This window comes from Eurosta solidaginis, chromosome 3, assembly GCF_040869045.1.
Source record: "Eurosta solidaginis isolate ZX-2024a chromosome 3, ASM4086904v1, whole genome shotgun sequence".
Lineage (NCBI taxonomy): Eukaryota > Metazoa > Arthropoda > Insecta > Diptera > Tephritidae > Eurosta > Eurosta solidaginis.
The window spans coordinates 267,413,137-267,434,303 of NC_090321.1; the positions used below are offsets into that span (position 1 = coordinate 267,413,137).

Genomic DNA, 21,167 nt, shown 5'->3' on the forward strand with positions numbered 1-21,167 from the left:
CAAAATTCCAGTCAATGAACTACAACGTTTGCTGACTACTTTGGCTTTTGACTGCAGGGTAAGCATTGAGTTATAGTTAAAATTTTTTTGGTTCATATTTTCTACGAAATAGTTTTAAACTGTTTTATGATTAAGAAGGCAGTTAAAAATTAATATGAATCTTTGTAAAATGTTTAGTTTAGGCCAAGGAATAATTCTTTGTTTTGTACTTATTGTTCATTTTGTTTAAAGCAAAAAACTAAATTTTTCTTTTCTAACTCAAACACGTTTCGACGCGATATTGTATCTTCTTCAGGGAGTAATTATTTTTATTCAAACAAGAAAGCAAAATTATTTAATATTTAAAAAACTTAAAAATTTTACACGTACATACCTTAATATATGTATATGTAGTTACACATTTTTTTTTAATATAATATAAATCTTATTTATTATTTTTTTTATTTTACTTCATAATAACCAGTCCGAAGACTTGATTCCGAGCAAACAGAAATTATTAACTACTTTGATCAGCTAAATTTTTTCCTTATCTTCGTTAGTTTTAGAAAAGAAAACACTGTCGAAAAAGAACTTTAATTCCAATAAAATTTCAAATCTTCTATGAAAATTGCAAAACTTATATATCCGAATGAATTTTTTAATTTTTCCAAAAAAATCTTGGTATAACCGAATAATTTCTTTGAAATTCGTTTGCGTAGGATGTTTAAGATTTTCTTCCGAACAAAAAAATCTGGTACACCCTTTGAAAATAAAGAATTGCTAGCACACATTGGGGCAATTCTCTCAGTTTAGGAAGCGTAGTGAACGTAGAAAATATTCCACGTTTTCTAGACCAAATATACATAAACACAGAGAACTCACTACTGATGCAATTAAATTTCTTTGGATCTCAACCAGCATTTAACGCTAAACGTTAAATAAAAAATGTATATTTTCGGCATTCAAACAGTTTGCGAAACTGTCACACACAAAAATTTTTTGTTTTTTAAACGGTTTTGTTTAGTTTGATTCTGTGTAGCGAACAGAATTTTGTAATTGAAATTTAAGTAACTTCTCGATAAGCTACAAGAATGAAACTTGGTTAAGAATATTGAGCTAAAAAAACTGACTCGAAAAATAAGTCCATCAGAGGAATAAATGAAAGAATTATTATTTAGATATGATATCGACTGCTGAGTGTAATATCGCTCTATATCGGCTACCGGTTCGAAAACGATCTATCTCAGAAAATGTTTAAATAGCATCCTATTTCGAAACTTGTTTCAATAACGTCCTAACTCAGAACTCGGTTGAAGTACGCCGAAGTTGTTTCAAAAACGCCCTATCTAAACTCAAATTCTATACCTTATGACATTAGGGCGTTTATGAAAAAATATTTGAGATAGAGCGTTCTACAACCGAATTCTGAGACCGAACGTTTTTGAAACACATGATAAAATAGGGCGTTTGTAAGATAGGGTGATATTCTACTCAGCAGTCGAAATATAGTGAAAATACCAAAGATAATGATATTTTATATACGATTCATGCACATGTAAAGATTTAAAAACCTATGTACACACAAGTATAATATACGAAACAAAAAAATCTACATAAATATTGCATTCAAACGAACTTTCAACTTAAATAAATCATCAAAGAAATTAAAAAAAAAAAATTAAAACTAATTATTTAAAAGCTTATACATAAACAGCAGGTTGTCACAGAAACTATAAAAAAAATGTTTGTTTTGAATTGAATTTTATCATCTTAAAGATTGATGTTATTGCATAAATAAACTACATTGTATATTAACCGCAAATTTGGAATAAAACTCACATTTATGTATTCATGTAACATATAATACTAATAGTACTACATATACCTACATAATTCATATGCATACATAAAAACAAACTTACACTAGGGTGGGACGAATTATTATTTTTTAAATTTATTTAACAATTTGGGAAAAATTTAAACAACGTGACATCAGGACGGACAAGGCGACAGCTGTTTCGATTATACCTTCAAAGCCTTTTCTCCCGGGAGTGGGAGTCGAACCCGCACTCCTACGATAGTTGAAATGGTTACAAACGCATTCAGCTACGTCATGCCTTAGTTGTTGTAAAGTTTTTCCCAATTGCCTTCATTCGCATATATTATCTACTACAAATCACATAATTCGTACGTAGTTATGTGTTGAAGTTATGCATGTTTGTAAGGCGGTTTTCAGAGAAACTTGGTATTTGTTGTTGTTTTTGTTCTATTTATAGAACTACAACGAATTAACCAAGTGTTGTCTACTTATATGTGTTAACCGGGGATTGCCCGTATCGCTTTTTAAATGTATGAACACATTTATTTCAAGCAATTTTTAATTTTATAATTTATTTAATAATTTGGTTTCTCTGAAAACCACCTTACAAACATGCATAACTTCAACACATAACTACATACGAATTATGTGATGTGTAGAAGATAATATATGCGAAAGAAGGCAATTGGGCAAAACTTTATAACAACTAAGGCATGACCTAGCTGAATGCGTTGTTAACCATTTCAACTATCGTAGGAGTGTGGGTTCGACTCCCACTCCCGGGAGAAAAGGCTTTGAAGAGATTTACAAGGTATAATCGAAACAGCTCTCGCCTTGTCTGTCCCGATGTCACGTTGTTTAAATTTTTCCCAAATTATTAAATAAATTATAAAATTAAAAATTGCTTGAAATAAATGTTTTCATACATTTAAAAAGCGATACGGGCAATCCCCGGTTAACTCAAATTATTTTTTTTGTTTCATAATGAAAGCTGTGAGTTTTAAAATGTAAACTTTTTCTTCATATTATTTGTATGAAAGAGTAATGTACATTTCAAAACTCTCACTTACTCAATACAGCACCAGGACAGGCTTGGATTTCTAAAGCTAAGAGGTGCCTAATTGCGATTTTCGTTTTCTGCTATAGATTACATATCGTCAGCTTAATTCTTAAAGGCCCTAACCACCAGATTTTTCGAAACTGCGCTTTTGCCAGATTTTGGTATAATATATTTTATAGAGTTAGAACCAATAACAGTGGAGTTATGCCACTTTTGTATTGTTATTTTTGAATGTAGTACACTTAAAAATATTTTTTTTTTTGCTTCCAATTTTAAATTTGTTGATAAGGGCTTTGTTAATTAAGCTAACGATATCTTTAAATTTAATTAAAAGATATGAAATGCAGGCGATAAAAAATACAGTTATTTTAAGAGTGAAGAAATGCGAATCTTATGAATATATCCGTAAAACTGCTTTAAAAAAAACGGCAATAAAAACGAAACTTATCATGTTTTTCCCTTAAAACAAGGATACATCGATTTATACAATAAAACTGCGACTTATAGTTTTATGTGGGGAATGAAACTGTATCGTATGTTCTTGAACCATTTTGGGACTACTTCGGTATCATTTCGAGACGACTTCAGAGCTATTTCGAGCTTTTATCGTAGTCAGATCGAAACAATTTCAGGATCTCTCCCGTAGTACAGAATCACTTCTGAATCATTTAGAGACTGTTTCGGGGCCAGGTCGGAACAATTTCGGGATCACTTCGCTATGATACCTAAATTTGTGAAAACTGCACGATCATTACAAGACTATTTCGTAACCATTTCGGGGCAGGTTAATCACCCCTATTGTGCATAAAATCTAAAGACAGCTTTAAAAATAATTTAATTTAATTTTTATAAGCCTAAGTAATAACAAAATAAGTTATCCAGAAGTGGTCAAAAAGTGATAATCCGGAAGCGATGCTGAAATTGTTCCGCATTGTTTCCGATATAGTCTCGAAATGATTCTGAAGTTATTCCGAAATGTACATAAAAACGTGCCGAAGTAGTCCTAAAATGGTCCAAGGGTATACAATATAGTTCCGTCCGCCTTCAAAATTTTATCGAAGTCCGTAATTACTATATGCATGAACTTAGCTCCATATTATTTGATATGCACCCGCATAAGGCACCACTTAGTATTGACAAAATTTCTAGGCACTACCTTTTGGGTGTCCTGAACAATATTTTAACAATTCACGAACCCAGCTTTTGTGTGCCCCACCCTAATGTATTTATATGTATGTACGTATAACTACATAAAATACTCATAATATTCATATGTGATAACTGTACTGCATACTTACATATAAAATTCTACTCCGCGCTACGGCTTTAATAATATTAATTTGCTTAAAATATTTTATTAGGGTACATACATATGTATACCCAGTTCCAAAAGAAATTGTACAAAAACTGTTGGTTTTTTAATATAATTAAGTTATGGTTGAGATTTTTTTTTATATTTTGAATGCATTGCTGTGAAAATATTTTCGTAAGAAAATGTTTTGAAAGCACAAAAACCTAAGTGTTATACCCAAATAAATATATATATATTGAATATACACGTTTTAACTATTTTCAACTTTGTTTTTGATTTCAATATTTTTGTTATAGAAATCTTGTTAAAGATGACGCTAAAACTCCATCGCTAAAAATATCTAAAACAGTAATAAGTATGCAGAAAAGTATGCTACATTTAGTAGCATAGGATTACACATGGACTTAAGGAATTACCGCCTAAGTCCCATGTAAGAGTATTAGTGTTAGGCTGTTATTCTTTGTAATCATAAGCTACAAAATGTTGCCTACTTTTCTGCGCAATTGATACTATTTTAGATATTTTTGGTGATGGAGTTTTAGCTTTAGCAAATGCTGGGGGCTGGATAAGTTAATTTGTTGTTGGATTCAACCGCCTGCTCATTTTTCACATACTGGTAAAATTTAATGAGTTTTTATATGGTTTTGTTTTAACCTAATTGGAATACAGGGAAAAGTTACCAGCACCCAAATAAAATAGTATCAAGTGCGCAGAAAAGTATGCAACATTTTGTACCAGCCGCCCATGTTCCATGTAAGAGTATCCGAGTTAAGCTGTTATCTTTTTAGTCATATGCTACTGAATGTCGCATACTTTTCTGCATACTTGTTATTGTTTTAGATATTTTTAGCGATAGATTTTTAGCGTTAGCGAATGTGGGTTCCCGGGGGCAGCACCCAAATTCCAGCATTCGCTAAAAAAACATTTAGTAGCATATGAATACAAAAACTAACAGCCTATTCTTTATTACTCTTATATGGAACTTAGGCGGTTATTTCTTATGACCATATGGTACTAATGTTGCATACTTTTCTGAGCGCATGATACTGTTTTAGATATTTTTAGCGATCGAGTTTTAGCGTTTGCGAATGCTGGTATTTGGGGCAGATTTAGTTCTACTGCAGGGAGTAAAAAATTTTATATTTTGGATTTATATTTATTTAAATTGTGGCGTTATCAACCTACAAAACGCAAACGACTACTTGTTTTTTTAAGAATTTTTCTTTAACATCGTGTTATTAAAAATTAACAGAAATAAATGATATCCAGCAACATAAATGTTTGTGCTTTCATAGCATAGCCATAAATTTGAATAAGCCATAGTGTACCCTTACATACCTACACACACGATTTAGCATATTATTAAAATTAAAAATTAAAAAATATTTTTTTTTTGTGTAAAGTTGTAATAACATAATTTCCACTTTCAAAAGAATTTAAATATTTACATAAATTAAAAAAAAAAAAAAAATACAAATAAATTATTTGTTTACTAAAAAATGTTGGTTTCCTTTATTTTTGTCATTGTCACGAACAAAAAGTTAAAAAAAAAAATACGGAAACCTTCTCATTGGTAACACATTTTAAAGAAATAAATGTTCATCATTTTTTGAATAAAAAAGTAAGATATTTCGAAAAATCTAACGACACAAAATTTCTCCCAAGTAGACTTTTAACTCTTTGTCGTGGTGGGTGCATCCACCACCACCGAATCATTGGGCAATTCACGCACCAGCGATAACAATCGATCCAACTTTTGTACTTGCAAAGTATGTTGATCCAAATGTTGTTGTTTTTTAGGAGGTTTTACCATTAGACGTAAGTTAGGTGATAGCTTCAACGAAGTTACGGTACTCCTATAAATGTGAGAAAAATAAGGAGAAACAAGGAAGTATAAGTTAAGTTGGAACAGAAAATTTATACCCAGCTGTAAATTTTCAACAAAAATATACAGTTTGCAAATTTGTGTTATATACTTCATACCTATATTTTCATTAAATATACCACATACGACAATATACGTCGGTGAAATAACAAATAAAATAATATACTAAATTTCAAACACCAGAAAATTTGTTCAACGTGATACAAAGGATTTAATTTTCGGCCTTGCTCAGGCAATCGTCATTGCTAGCCTTTTTCTTCTCGTTGCGATAAAAGCAATCCCCCGAAGAATATTGATCCGGTACATTTTGGAAATTAACACCATAACGATACAAGCCTGACCATCTCGAGAACGATTTGATATGACCTCGTCGAACCTTCTAGGCATGTGAGTCTTAGTCACCTCTTGCTACAGGCACGCCTACCGCGGGAATATTTTAAGCCCCTTAACTCCATTGGGTGGTCATTGCTTCTACTTATATACATATATAAATGTGGGTGTGGTTTTCAATCCATTTATTTCATGCTACCTATTTCAATTTAAGTATCCTACAAAGGCATCACCTTTTTCGAAAAGTAGTGGCCACTATGTTTGAATTTGATTTCCCCGCAAAACTTATAAGGCTGTGCAAAATGACATTGAGCAACACTATTAGCACAGTCAGAATTAGGAAGGACCTCTCCGAGCCGTTCTAAACTAAATGAGGTTTCAGACAGGATGGCCCCCTATCGTGCGGTTTCTTTAATTTGATGCTGGAAAAAATTAAACTAGCTCCGCAGCTTACCCGCCTGGAACAATATTTTATAAAAGCGTCCAACTAATGGTGTATGTTGATATCATCGACCTAAACACCCGCGCTGTAAGTTACTCCTAACTCGAAAAAGAAGCGCAAAAAACGAAGTACCTGCTGCCATCAAGCAACAAGTCAGAACATTTGCGCAATCACGCCACTGTAGGCAGAAAAAAATCGAAATAGTAAAAGAATTCGTTTATATGGGAAACAGCATTAACACAAGCAACAACAACCATTTTGAAATCCAGCGAAGAATCACTCTTGCCAATAAATGCTACTTTGGACTTGGTAGGCAATTGAAAAGTAAATTCCTCGCTTGGCAAACGAAAATCATGCTCTACAAGTCACTTATCGTTTTCGTTCTGCTAAATGGTGCAGAAGCATGAACCATGACAACATCAGATGAGGCGGCTCTGGAAGTGCTCGGGGGAAAAGTTCTTTGAAAGATTTATGGACCTCGACGCTTTGGTTGAGCGAATACCGAAGATGATTTACTGATAAGCTGTACGAGCTTTACGCAGAAATCAAAATATTCCAGCGAATTAAAACACAACGACTACGCTGGCTAGGCCATGTCATGCTAATGAAAGATGATCCTCCACAATTTTTTTTTCGGAACCAGCCAATAGAAGCAGAAGAAGGGGATGACCCACACTCCGTTGGAAGAACCAGGTGGGAAATGATTTAAATTCCCTTGGTGTGAGCAATTGGCGCCAGTTAGCCTAACAAAGAAGCGGCTGGTGCACCTTGTTTGACGGTCATAGCCATTTAAACGGGTAAGAAGCGCCAATTAAGTGAGTAAGTAAAAGGTAAGGGCACGAGTAATCGCCTTCGAAAAAAAGTCATGGCATAAATATTAAGTACTTTAAGATTCAGACTTGGTATGGATCCGGTTCTGGTTTCGATTTCCATACCATTTTCGGATGTGCCTTCCTCTTTATTTCTTTCGAATTTGGTTGCGGTTCCTACACTTATGATCTGACTTGGATCTCGGGCTCGAGAGGGTCCGGTCCCTTTGCGGTTCTGGTCTTAGTCCAGTTGCGGCTTCTGCTCGCTTCTAATTCCAGTTTCGTTTTCGCAGGCGGTTTTAGTTTCGGTTCCAGTTTTCGTTTCGGTTTCGATAAGGGTTCAGTAACTCTGTACATCCCTGTTTCAGTCGCGGTTTCTATTTCGATCGGGTTAACGCTCCAGCTTCGGTTCCTCTACCGGTTTCTGTTCCGGTTTCGATACCGCTATCGGTTTTTGGTCTGGTTTTAAGTCAAGTGTGATTTAAAAAAGTGGCGGTGTCACACCTACTTTCAAATATATTTATGTACTAAGTTGAGTGTAATTTTAGGATTTAACAAAATCTACTCTAAAGATTGTTTGGTGATCGAGATTATGCGTTTTAAATTCTACAGACACTTTTTTTATCTGTCAAAATGTGGACGTGGCTCTCAATCGATTGGGTCCATTTTCACAGAAAACTTACAAAGATATTACCAATTGTTTTTAGGGGTTTGACCTTTAAAACAAGATTTTCAGAAAAAAGTGAAACATGTTTATTCAATTTCCCTTGGCTTATAGACCAGCTAGAATACTACTTCTATCCTGTTGTTGCTGTAGTTATTGTAGCGATAAGGACACTCCCCGAAGGTCTTGGGGAGTGTTACCGATGTTGATGGTCCCTCGCCGGAAGCAGATCCGGTACGTCCCGGTACCAAGCCCGGCCATTTCGGGAACGAATTGTTATGATGACATGCGACCTTCTAGACCATACCACCCTCCCAACCCTAGATACATGAGGAGTTCGGGGCCGCCAGAGCCTCGGTTGTTAATGTAACAGGATTCGGCACGGTTAGGTGAGGTTGGCCATTGGGTTTGGAGAAGCTATATATTGCTCTGGCAACCTGAAAGGGTTCCGCTACACAACCCCTTGAATATGTTTGGTATTTTAGTCGCCTCTTACGACGGGCATACCTACCGCGGGTATATTCTAACCCCCTAACCCGCTGGGCTACTACTTCAACCCTCTTTTTTTCTTTTAAATGTCGGCGGTGTCACGCCCATTTCTAGAATTTTATTAAATTTGTAACTTTGTTCATATGATCAATTCAAATACCAGAGTTCATAACTTTATCAGTATTCGCTTATAATCTATCCCATTTTCGGAAACTTTCGATATTGAAAAAGTTGTCTTGATTACGCTCCGATTTAGCTTATTTTTAGTACCAATCTATTATGCGTTCAAACAAGTCCGTGTACTAAATTTCATGTAGGGAATTAAGTTTGATATAGGGAAGTTTATATACATATATCTCGTGTCCTTTTTACTACTGCAAACTATCATTACGCGATCAATTAAAGCTGAATATAAAAATAAAAAATTACATAAACTCACTTGTCATCGCCAACGATAATGAAGGGCAAATTCTCATTGAATGCGAGTCGGGTCAATTTGTTCTTTCGCTTTGGCACCACAGCTTGCACACAAATCGGTTTATATTTGTTCACATTTAAATCGAAAACGAACACTTTACCCTCGGTAGTGCAAGCCGCAAATACAGTGCTAGAGAAGGGTGCCCACTTTACATCGCCCACCGAAGAACCCAAATCGAATATGAACAATGGTTCTGGTCTCATGTCTTCCCAAACTTTGACGCGCCAATCACCGCTACACGAAATAAAAATGTTTGCATTGAAACGATTAAAATCGATACGATAGACGGTGAGATGATGTGCCTTGTAGGTCATTAAATATTTGGAACTATACGCTATGCTGCATTTGTAGATAAGGCCTTCTTCGGTGCCGATTAAATAAATCTCAGGATTTGTTGGATGGAATTTCATACATGAGCCACAGCTACGCAATTGTACCTCGGTGCCATCGGGTCCCTCGACGATTTCATTAGTAAGAAAGAGTGTTGTTATTGCTGTGATCATGAAATCATTTTGCATGAGCACCCAATTGAAAACGCGACCATCGGTCGAAACGGAATAAAAATTAATTTCACCATCCGACATATCGGGACCCCACTTTATCTGTAAGTGGAAGAAATAAAAACAACGATTTTATTTGGTTGTGGGAGTATGAGTTTGTAGAAAATGATATGAATTAGCAGTCACACATTACGTTTTTCCTTGCCCGCCTTGGCTTTGACAATCAAATTTCCCACTATGACACAGCTCCCGCTGCACTTGAACCGGCCTAAACTCCAATGTACAAAATTTGTGTAAATCAGCGCTTTAAGTTTCCAAAACAATGAGCGTATTTTAGATGCCTTGGGCCAAGTGAGTTTCTAGTCGATAAGGGTGAGGACTTTGAGTGGAGCTCTCTTAGGAGTGGTTGATCGCCGCATTGCAAAGATTTTTCTCCGGATATGACTGACAACGATGTTTGATAAGACCTCCGGAGATCCAAGCAGCGAATTAGAGCCGAATTAGGAGCAATCCCCCACCCCCCAGACTAGATTTTTTTCCCAAAATTTATTCGGAACAAAATTTTTTTCACGAAGTCCCAGAAACCCACTATTTATATGCAGTATTTGTGCGGCCACCGTGGTGTGATGGTAGCGTGCTCCGCCTATCACACCGTATGCCCTGGGTTCAACTCCCGGGCAAAGCAACATCAAAATTTTAGAAATAAGATTTTTCAATTAGAAGAAAATGTTTCTAAGCGGGTTCGCCCCTCGGCAGTGTCTGGCAAGCGCTCCGATTGTATTTCTGCCATGAAAAGCTCTCAGTGAAAATTCATCTGCCTTGCAGATGCCGTTCGGAGTCGGCATAAAACATGTAGGTCCCGTCCGGCCAATTTGTAGGGAAAAATCAAGAGGAGCACGACGCAAATTGGAAGAGAAGCTCGGCCTTAGATCTCTTCGGAGGTTATCGCGCCTTACATTTATTTTTTTTTTTTTATTTGTAAATAGCAAATACATCGAGCGAATTACCCTTCATCAGACGCTGAAGAGTATTATCGAAAAGCAATTTATATACCTCTTCTTAATCATATTATTCTTGATTTAAAAGGTAGATTACCTGAAGATACATTGCAAGTTTTTAATCTTAATTTGCTACTCCCATCGCGAATCATCAAAGATAATACACTGCAAACAAAGAATTTGCCTAAAGAGCTTGTCCAAGATCTTGGTAAACGATACGCATCTCTTAATGAAAGAAATAAAATGCATCTAGATGGAGAGTACCAAGTGTGGTCAGTACGCTGGTCTGATAAGCAACACAAAATTTCAATTCCACTATCAGCTGAAAAAGTTTTAAATTATTGCAATGATTATGCGTTTCCATCAATAAATGCTCTTATCAAAATTCTGGCCACGCTTCCAGCTAGCAATGCTTGTGCTGAAAGGAGCTTTTCGACAATTCACCTATTGAAAACGTGGTTACGGTCCACAATGTCCGAGAACAGACTCACTGGTCTTGCACTTTTAAATACCCATTTCGATATTGAGATTGATATTGATCATATAATTGAAAGATATGTAAAGAAAGGGAAGCATAGAATTAAATTTACTGTTTCAATATGAGCTATGCAGAAGATAAAAATGATGTCAAAAAATTGGATGTACTATTGTTAATTTATTAAAAAATGTTAAAAAATACTAATAAATTTACCCCTAAAAAATAACGGTCTGCTATACGTTTCCCTTGTTGTTTTGTCTTGCATTTTCGCGTATAAAGTATCTTGATGTGAACTTTGTTCAAAACACATCAGCTATTGGGAGAAACAATTACTGACTGAAATCGCTCCCCCCCCTCAAAAAGCAGCCTGGATCCACCACTGCAGCATGCTACACTTCGCTCAGTAGGTAGTACTCATTCAAGGCAAGAGATACCGCGAGACATCAGCCATGGATGTTTATATCACCCGTATGATATTTATGCGATAGTCCTAGACAATGAATCTTCGCTATACGAGTTAAGTTTAAAATCCAACAAAGGGTGGTCCATGCAACTCAAAAGCTGATTTATGACGCTTTCCTTCACGTTATATAATACTTTTAACTCCAAACTTTTTTTAGAAAACAGATAAGCGAGGTGAGCGGCACTAAAGTGATCATACAATTTTACTTTTCAGTTGAACTCGAGCTAGTCAAGTTACTCTAATATTTTGCGATATTTTTGATTTTATCTAAAAAACATGAAGTACATACTCTGAGGGAGATTCAAAGGTTCATAAAATATAGGGTCTGCAAGCCGTAAGCACCCAGACTGTTCACAGGTAAAGGACTGCGCTAGCTATAGACATCCAGGGTGTGTTTGTGCTATTACATTAATACATAGAAACATCTGTTAAAGCAAGTAAAGGTGTCTCAGTTTGGGTGTAGCTGAACATTATATACTCCGCGTGAGCTTCAATTGTACATTTCATTAAATTACTTTTCTACATAACACGTTGCACGGCCCGTTTAAAAGAAAAATGTCCCCCCTTTTCCTCTTACAGTAAAACTTGATAAGTGAAATATCATTGATTCGAAACAATTTTTTGCTAAGTTATAGCTTATTATTCTAGTCTACGACCCTTTTAAACTTGTTTTATATCTAAGTTGCCGTGGTCTTTAACCGATCCCGTCCATTTTTACTAGAAATATTTTCTGCTATAAGGAAAATTTGTGTACCCAATTTAATTACGATCCGTTAATTTTTCTTCGAGTTATGGCTCCCGAAACATAGAAAATTGTTTAGTCATAAAAGGGGCGGTGCCACACCTATTTTCAAACATTTTAGTGTTTTCCAATTTAACGTTATAGTTCAATTTAGAAAGTAAAATTCTATTGATACAAAGCTTTTTTTTGTTAAGATATAACTTATTATTTTCGTCCACGACCCTTTTAAAAATCTTTTATATAAAAGTGGGCGTGGTCCTTAACCGATTTCGTTAATTTTTCTTCAAAGCATTTCTTATAGTAAGGCAACCTCTCTGCCGAATTTTGTTACGATAGGTTTAACGATTTTTGATTTATGATTAATAATATTTGTAAAATTGATTTTATCACAAGAGGGCGGCGCCACGCCCATTTAAAAATTTTTTTCACAGGTTTATCAATATCAGTCCACACGTCAAATTTCAACATTATAGGTGTATTATTTACTAAATAATCAGGTTTTTTGTGTTTTCCAAAATGTTATATATATAAAAAGTGGGCGTGGTTATCATCCGATTACGCTCATTTTCAATACCAATCTATTCTGGGCCCAGATAAGCTCACGTACCAAATTTGGTGAAGATATCTCAATTTAATCAAGTTATCGTGTAAACGGACAGACGGACGGATGGACATGGCTCAACCAAATTTTTTTCGATACTGATGATTTTGATATATGGAAAGCACGCTGAGTATAAAAATAATATTTATTTACCCACCTCCCACGCACATTCTGCATGCTTATTATGGACACCAACTGACAAGTAAAGAGGCTGCTCATAGTTCTCTCTGAGATTATAAACCGCCACACTACCATCGTACATACCTACAAATTACTAAGCAAATATCACCAAAAAATATACAAAGTACTTTCGATTATCTTACCAATAGCCACCAAAAATGGATAAGATGGATGAATATCACAACACATGACACCACTCTCAGTTGAAACTGATAACGAAGACAAGATATAGAAAGGCATACTTATATTTGGAGTGAGTCAATAATATATAACTTACTAATATAATCGGGAAAAGATGGATTCTTGACAGTGAAAAAGCATATAGCGCCCTCGTTTGATTGTTTCATGAACTCATCTGTGATAAAAAAAAAAAAAGTTGTCTTCGAACGGATATGAGCCGACGCTTTATTTTATAAAATACTCACGCGATCCATAGCAAACGGCGAATAGGTCATAATACTTTGGATTGAAAAGCAAATCGGTAATACTCAATTTACGTATACGATCATAATTAAATTTCCAAAGCGGCAGCAGCGTACCCTCCTGCTCTCTATACTCATCAGCCGGATCTTCCCAGTAGCGATAATCATTGGCGATTTCTTCATAAATATTTTGATTAATCATACGTTCCAAGATTTGCCAGGCTTTTAAATATTTTTTATTCAATAATTCCGCTTCGGCTGCCTTATCAAACTTTTTGCGTGACACATCCTTACGTTGCACTGCTTTCTTATCGTCTTTCTTTTCCTTTTCTTTTTGTTGTTGTTCAAAATCCTCTGCATAACTGTCATATATATTCCATTGTAGAACATTGGCGCCATACTGGGAACGCGGTGGTGGAATTGTTTGTGTTTCGACGTTCTAAAGTGTAGTCAATGTTATTTAGACCTTGCAGAGTATTCTATTAAATAAGCTCATTTATCTACTCACCCTTCTAGGATTGGTATAGGTTAGAGCAGAACGCTCACAAAAATTAAACTGATTTAATAATTTGCGTTTACGCCCACCTGGCGCAGGGGCTGCTGATGGTGCCTCTGTAAAACAGCATCACAAATTTTTACTTATAATACATCCAACTATCTTAAGTTCTTTTCTTTTTTCGTAAAATACGTACCTACTGCCTCACCACCATCTTCTACAGCTCCAGCTTCAGCATCTCCTGCCCCTTCTTCAGCAACCTCTTCTTCTTCGCCCTCAGCCTCATCTTCTGCCATTTCTTCTTCACCCTCTTTTGCTCGTTTTGCTGCCTTCGCTTCTGCTTCTTCTTCCTCTTCTTCTGGTTTTTTGTCATGCGCTTCTTCGAGTTCAATGAACGAACCCATAATTGGCGGTAATGGATAGCCTGTTAATGGGAATTTAAAATTTTTTCGCTTGGATAAATTAAAACAAAAAAACATATACAAACCGATTTCCCCCATTTCCTCCATTTGTATTTTAGCTTCTTCTGATTCTATGTGTAAGGCGCTACCATCCATTTGCATGAGAGTTACGGTGTTTCCAGCAATTGGCACCTGTAGATTTGATTTTTTTTTTCAATTATAAAAAGTTCCAGCCTGGTACAGCTGGACGTAGATGACGAGTTTTGTCCTGTACCTTCTGTACTATAAGTATGATTTTTTTATGCACGACTGATTGGAATACCCAATGCCTCGTCCAACTGTGTCTTAAAAATTTACCCGTTACTTATAAGGCAACAAAACTACTACCCATATGATGCTTCCCAGCAAGGATAGGACTTACAACATACTAGCATGTTTCCGGTGCAACTTAGTCCCCAAGAAGCAAGTCATGGTTACGACAATCGAGCTGGATGAGTTCACATTCGAACAACGACTACAAATCCCAGAATACTTCGGAAAATCGCTCAAAGGATATTTTTCGGCCACAGTAGCAACAATTACTGTCCACCCAAGGTGTATATTTTCATTAGTTACATCCCTAAATACTAGAAGCTTTAGCAGTAGCAATCGACCTTTACTTTGTTTGAAATGCTTGTTTTCCTAAGTTAAAATTATTATGCCAAAATAAAGACCAGTAATGCCAAGTGAGAGCCCAAACAGGTCAGTAATCACATTCGCAGGAATTTGTGTTTAGTCCGCCCACTTAAATTGCTGCATCAGTGTTATATAATTATAGTATACTACAGCGGAAAAGAGATGAGTAGAGATGCTGATGACATGCAGGTGCGAGAAGAATCGATCCGACGCTTACAACCTGTTAGAGAAGCTATATTGGCAGAGGAGACCACACGAAGATGTTAACTTCCACCTGACACGGTTACTTCCGTAAATACATCCACAGAATGATGAAAGTTGAAAACCGAAATACCTGTGCAGATGTAGTATATACAATTCACGCCACATCATCTTCGAATGCGAAAAAATCGCCCAACAGCGAAGGAGGGTAGGTGACCTATGGTCGGCAGACACATATGAGAGGCATACACTTCTCAGCAAACAGGAAGTAAGATGCCTAACCCACCACGTAGCACGCACCCGCCTTATCATCATTTATCATTAATTGGCGCATGACCGCCTAAGCGATTTTGGCCGTTTGGGAGCACCTAGGGAGGTCAAGTCTTCCTCCACCTACTTCTCCCAACTCATTGAAGGTCTCCCACATCCAGTGTTTCCAAACTGAGGTGTCATCTGAAATACTTTCTTGGCCGGAGCATTTTCGTCCATTCGCATAACATGACCTAGCTTTTGGGTTTATATTCGCTGCACTTTCATCCTATTTGCGTAAAGCTCATGCAGCTCATCATTATATCTCCTTCGATACTCGTCGTCGGCATCACGGACAGGATCATAAATCTTCTGGAGAACTCTCGAACACTTCAAGATTGTGATTTTTAGTCGGGATGTTGCCATTCTCACTTCGTCATAGTTGGGTGCTGGAACGCATTTTCCATCAACGGCGATTGGGGTGTTGGTTTCGTCTTCTCCCTCGCTACCTAGCAATGAGGAGAAGTGTTTCATCCATGTCTTAAGCACTCTCTGTACGACAGCTATCAGGTCGCCATTATCATTCCTGCCAGAATCTGAGAGCCATTTGGAGTATCATATGCTATATATACGGCCGATCTTTACGATTTTCTCAAACAACATTATACGGCGGTTCTGATAAATGTCTGATCGAAAATTCCATCAAGATATCTCAAAAATTGCGGGACTAGTTTACGTTCAAACAGACAAACGGACAGACGGAACTGGGTAAATCGAACCAGATTGTCAACCTGATTAAGAACTTACAATTTTGAGATTCGCGACAAACTTAATATCCCATTTTATTTTCATGAAAGATATAAAAACACACTGAAATTTACTCTGCAATAAAAGCTTATCTGATCATGGGCTCAGTATTAAGATCCACAAGGAACTTATGATTGAAGAATCCCTTCTATAAAGTATATAAGTACAAATTCGAGATCAGTAGCCTCTACCGCTTCTTTCCATGTACATATTCGGCGATGAAAAAATATATATTGTTCATAAAAATACATTAATTCAGCAATTTCAGATATTAATTTATGGAGTGCGGACGATCGACTTCGCTGTTTCTCGAAATGTTGTCATATTCAGCTCAAGGTATAAACATTAAAACATATAAGTTAACACGCGCCAGTTGCCCTTATCGCAATATTCCCACGTATGGCCAGTACACGCGCGCCGGGTCAGCAAATTATAGTTCACACAACATACGGCTGCGCATGGCAACCTAACACCTCAATTCAAGGCCATGGTTAGTGACGGCAATTAACACTCATGCTACGGAACTACTCCAGACGCACAGTCAGCTAAATTCTATTACACATGATTGTGAAATGCACACATATAGCACCTGTGGGAAGAAACTGACTTCAACATTCTTACAAGTTACGCAAGAGGCGCGTCGCGGCTTGTTGATTGGCTATATATGGGAGCAGTTGCGGCAGACCCGGCAGTCGAGTTCGGGACGGATTAGTGTTAACAGTAAATTAATCTTAGTTGTAATTGTGAATTAATTGAATTAAAATATACTTGTAAAAGACTATTTGAACTTGTGTTGTTTAGTGTTGTTGGTTGGGCGAGTTGGCCCAACAAATTAATTTTTTTATAACACAAGGACTATAGTCCTTTTTAACTTATATGTATAATGCTTCGTGACTGTTACCCGATCGAAAAATACGTTACAGAAATTCTCCGAAAGAAAGGAGGTTTCAAGCCCGGGTCAAATTTCTGTCAGAACGAAAAGGGCGACCTGATAACCAATGTTCAGAGAGTGCTTGAATTCTAGAGGGAAGTTTTCTATATCCTCTTAAACGGACACAGCATGAAGCACCGATCGAAGATGATAATGTTCCACCAGGTCTTGACAATAATTGCTGCGGGAGCGTTCTACGATTGATACGAGACAAATCGTACGTATTTTTTTTTTAATTTTTAGGCCTTTACTCAAGAAAAACTAAAACTTTTTCAGACAAACTATTTAGTGCATTAATATTGTGTGATACATGTCTAAATAAAAATAGAAACCTGTTCTTGAAATATTTATTAAATGGGCGTGAAAAATCCCAAATAAGGACGCGTTTGTAAAAATTAATTAGGTGAAATTTCAGCGAAACTATTAATATTTGAAAAAAAAACTACATTTGGCCGTTTGTTGAAATAACAAAAAAATTATTCGAAAAAAAAATGTTTGCTTAGAAATTAAATTGTTTTTTTTTTTACTGGACACTCTGCCTATATTTTATAAATCCTAAACATCTATGCCATATTTCATTTTTATGTTTTATTTTTTTAAATGCTCACCGAAACAAAGGCGCTCTCCTTAAAACTGTAAACCACCAAATTGTGTACGACATTTGTATTGGTTGGTGTCAAAACTTTTGTTATCTCCTCACCCAATTCGGCTTCGGTTAACTCTAACTGATCATCAGGCTTAAGTAATTGACGTGATTTAATCCAAGCATCCAAGTCATCTGCATCACCGCCACCATCTTTGATGTTAGCTTTAGAAACTGATTTGATCTATTAAGAATTATAGATTAATTACACAAATATTAAAAGAATGCACATCTTATGATAAAAAATTCGTAAGTGATTTTTTTGCAAAAAACTTTGTTTTTTTATTTGGGCAGAACGGTAACTTAGTTTTTAACTCAGAGTTAACCTGACATGAGAGGTTAAACTCATACATTTTTGACACATTTTTTTTAAATTAATTCTGAGCTAAAACAATAACTTACCGTTCTACAAGTGAGCCTTAGAGTATAAAAAATGTGGATAATCAAATTCTTCCTCAATATTATACATGTAAATACTATAAAGCGAATAACTTCACACTTCCATATCCTCGGCTGCCAGTTCGAAAACGCCCTATCTCAAAACACCTTTTCAAAAAGCCATATCTAAAAAGATCTGTTTCAAAATCTTCCGGTCTCAGAATTCGAACGAAGAACGCGCTACTTAAATGTCACATTACTTCCTTCATAATCATGAAACATCTTCAATTTATGCTGAGATAGGACATTTGTTGAACTAACTTCTGAGATAACGCGTTTTTGAATAACATTATGAGATATAGCGTGTATGTAGTTGACTAATCTCATGTCCATCTTGGAGTACCACAAATAAGCAACAAAACGAATAGTGAGCGCCATACTAAGTGCATGCGTATGTGAATCAATAAAATAACATCTTAAAACTGAGATTAACAAATAAATCCAGGTATAATTATTTGAGAGAAGTACTTACAATTTCATCATAGTTAAATATTCTTCATTTTTATATGTTTTAATAGGATAACCAATGGACCCTACTAACAGTCGAAATAATTTTGGTTCTGAAATATTTCGAGTCAACTTTATTTCAATAACGAGGTGGGTCCAATGATATGCGCTGACTTTAAATTCTTTATTAAAAAGTTTTCAGTATAAAAACATGCAAGCCATCATGCTTTGGCTTTTCCCTTGTTTTTGCTTATCATAGAAATCAGTTACCTGCAACATATGTGGCCCTGTTGGTGCAATCTCTTCAACATTCACCTCATCCATCTGGCCACTTTTTTGTTCTAGATCAGTGGCCATAAAAGATTAATGCTGATATATGCTTTACAATTGCAATCAAATTTAGCACTAATTTTTAGAACTTAGATAATGTAGATATGTGCAAGCAAAATAATTCATTAAATATGGATGTATATGTACATGAATTTGTTTGAGAGACACTAATTTTTGTTTTGGTAAGAAATAAATCAAAAAATATGAAAATATTTACAAATGAATTATTTTGATTTTATTTTATTTTAAACTAAGCTTAGTTCAGTTTACTTTAGTCCATTATAGTTTAGTTTAATTTAGTTTAATTTAATTTAGTTAATTTTAATTTAGTTTGGTTTAGCTTAGTTTAGTTTAGCTTAGTTTAGTTTTTTTTTTAAGTTTAGTTTACAATTTTTGTTGTTAAAAATTTTAGTTGTTATATCGGCCTACTGATTTGTAAGATCGATTAGTTTAGTTTAGTTTGGTTTAGTTTAGTTAAGTTTAGTTTAGTTTAGTTTGGGTTAGTTTAGTTTAGTTAATTTAAGTTAAGTTAAGTTTAGTTTAGTTTAATTTAGTTTAGTTTAGTTTAGTTTATTTAGTTTACTTTAGTTTAGTTTAGTTTAGTTTAATTTAGTTTAGTTTAATTTAGTTTAGTTTAGGTTAGTTTAGTTTAGTATAGTTTAGTTTAGCTTAGTTTAGTTTAGTTTTGTTTAGTTTAGTTTAGTTAAGTTAAGTTAAGTTTAGTTTAGTTTAGTTTAATTTAGTTTAGTTTAGTTTGGTTTAGTTTAGTTAAGTTTAATTTAGTTTAGTTTAGTTTAGCTTAGTTTAGTTTAGTTTAAGTTAGTTTAGTATAGTTTAGTTTAGTTAAGTTTAGTTTAGTTTAGTTAAATTTAGTTTAGTTTAGTTAAGTTTTAGTTTAGTTAAGTTTAATTTAGTTTAGTTTTAGTTTAGTTTATTATAGTTTAGTTTAGCTTAGTTTAGTTTAGTTTAGTTTAGTTAAGTTAAGTTTAGTTTAGTTTAGTTTAATTTAGTTTAGTTTGGTTTAGTTTAGTTAAGTTTTATTTAGTTTAGTTTAGTTTAGTTTAGCTTAGTTTAGTTTAGTTTAGGTTAGTTTAGAATAGTTTAGTTTAGTTAAGTTTAGTTTAGTTTAGTTTAGTTTAGTTTAGTTTGGTTTAGTTTAGTTTTAGTTTAGTTCAGTTTAGTTTTAGTTTAGTTTAGTTTAGTTTAGTTTAGTTTAGCTTAGTTTAGTTTAGTTTAGGTTAGTTTAGTATAGTTTAGTTTAGTTAAATTTAGTTAAGTTTAGTTTAGTTAAGTTAAGTTTAGTTTAGTTTAATTTAGTTTAGTTTAGCTTAGTTTAGTTTAGTTTAGTTTAGTTTAGTTAAGTTAAGTTAAGTTAAGTTTAGTTTAGTTTAATTTAGTTTGGTTTAGTTTAGTTAAGTTTAATTTAGTTTAGTTTAGTTTAGCTTAGTTTAGTTTAGTTTTTTTTTTAAGTTTAGTTTACAATTTTTGTTGTTAAAAATTTTAGTTGTTATATCGGCCTACTGATTTGTAAGATCGATTAGTTTAGTTTAGTTTGGTTTAGTTTAGTTAAGTTTAGTTTAGTTTAGTTTGGGTTAGCTTAGTTTAGTTAATTTAAGTTAAGTTAAGTTTAGTTTAGTTTAATTTAGTTTAGTTTAGTTTAGTTTATTTAGTTTACTTTAGTTTAGTTTAGTTTAGTTTAGTTTAGTTTAATTTAGTTTAGTTTAGTTTAGTTTAGGTTAGTTTAGTTTAGTTTAGTATAGTTTAGTTTAGCTTAGTTTAGTTTAGTTTTGTTTAGTTTAGTTTAGTTAAGTTAAGTTAAGTTTAGTTTAGTTTAGTTTAATTTAGTTTAGTTTAGTTTGGTTTAGTTTAGTTAAGTTTAATTTAGTTTAGTTTAGTTT

The 21,167-nt window shown here is 34.6% G+C and overlaps 1 protein-coding gene across 5 annotated transcripts in view; it reads right to left on the reverse strand.

Annotated features, from left to right (window-relative positions):
- Positions 1-5,301: 5,301 nt before the first annotated feature.
- LOC137245532 (dynein intermediate chain 2, ciliary) overlaps positions 5,302-21,167 on the reverse strand; it is a 32,843-nt gene continuing 16,977 nt past the window's right edge. For 2 of the 5 annotated variants that reach the window (XM_067776353.1, XM_067776352.1), the window contains exons 2-12: positions 19,210-19,436; positions 18,020-18,238; positions 14,635-14,740; positions 14,344-14,571; positions 14,160-14,263; positions 13,655-14,090; positions 13,507-13,584; positions 13,373-13,438; positions 13,207-13,313; positions 9,229-9,869; positions 5,302-6,026 (exon numbers count right to left, since the gene is read on the reverse strand). In XM_067776353.1, coding sequence (XP_067632454.1) covers positions 5,843-6,026; positions 9,229-9,869; positions 13,207-13,313; positions 13,373-13,438; positions 13,507-13,584; positions 13,655-14,090; positions 14,160-14,263; positions 14,344-14,571; positions 14,635-14,740; positions 18,020-18,238; positions 19,210-19,296 — 2,256 coding nt within the window. In that variant the 5' untranslated portion in view covers positions 19,297-19,436 and the 3' untranslated portion in view covers positions 5,302-5,842. The remainder of the gene's footprint in view (positions 6,027-9,228; positions 9,870-13,206; positions 13,314-13,372; positions 13,439-13,506; positions 13,585-13,654; positions 14,091-14,159; positions 14,264-14,343; positions 14,572-14,634; positions 14,741-18,019; positions 18,239-19,209; positions 19,437-21,167) is intronic. The other 3 variants (XM_067776355.1, XM_067776354.1, XM_067776356.1) reach the window with 2 other exon arrangements.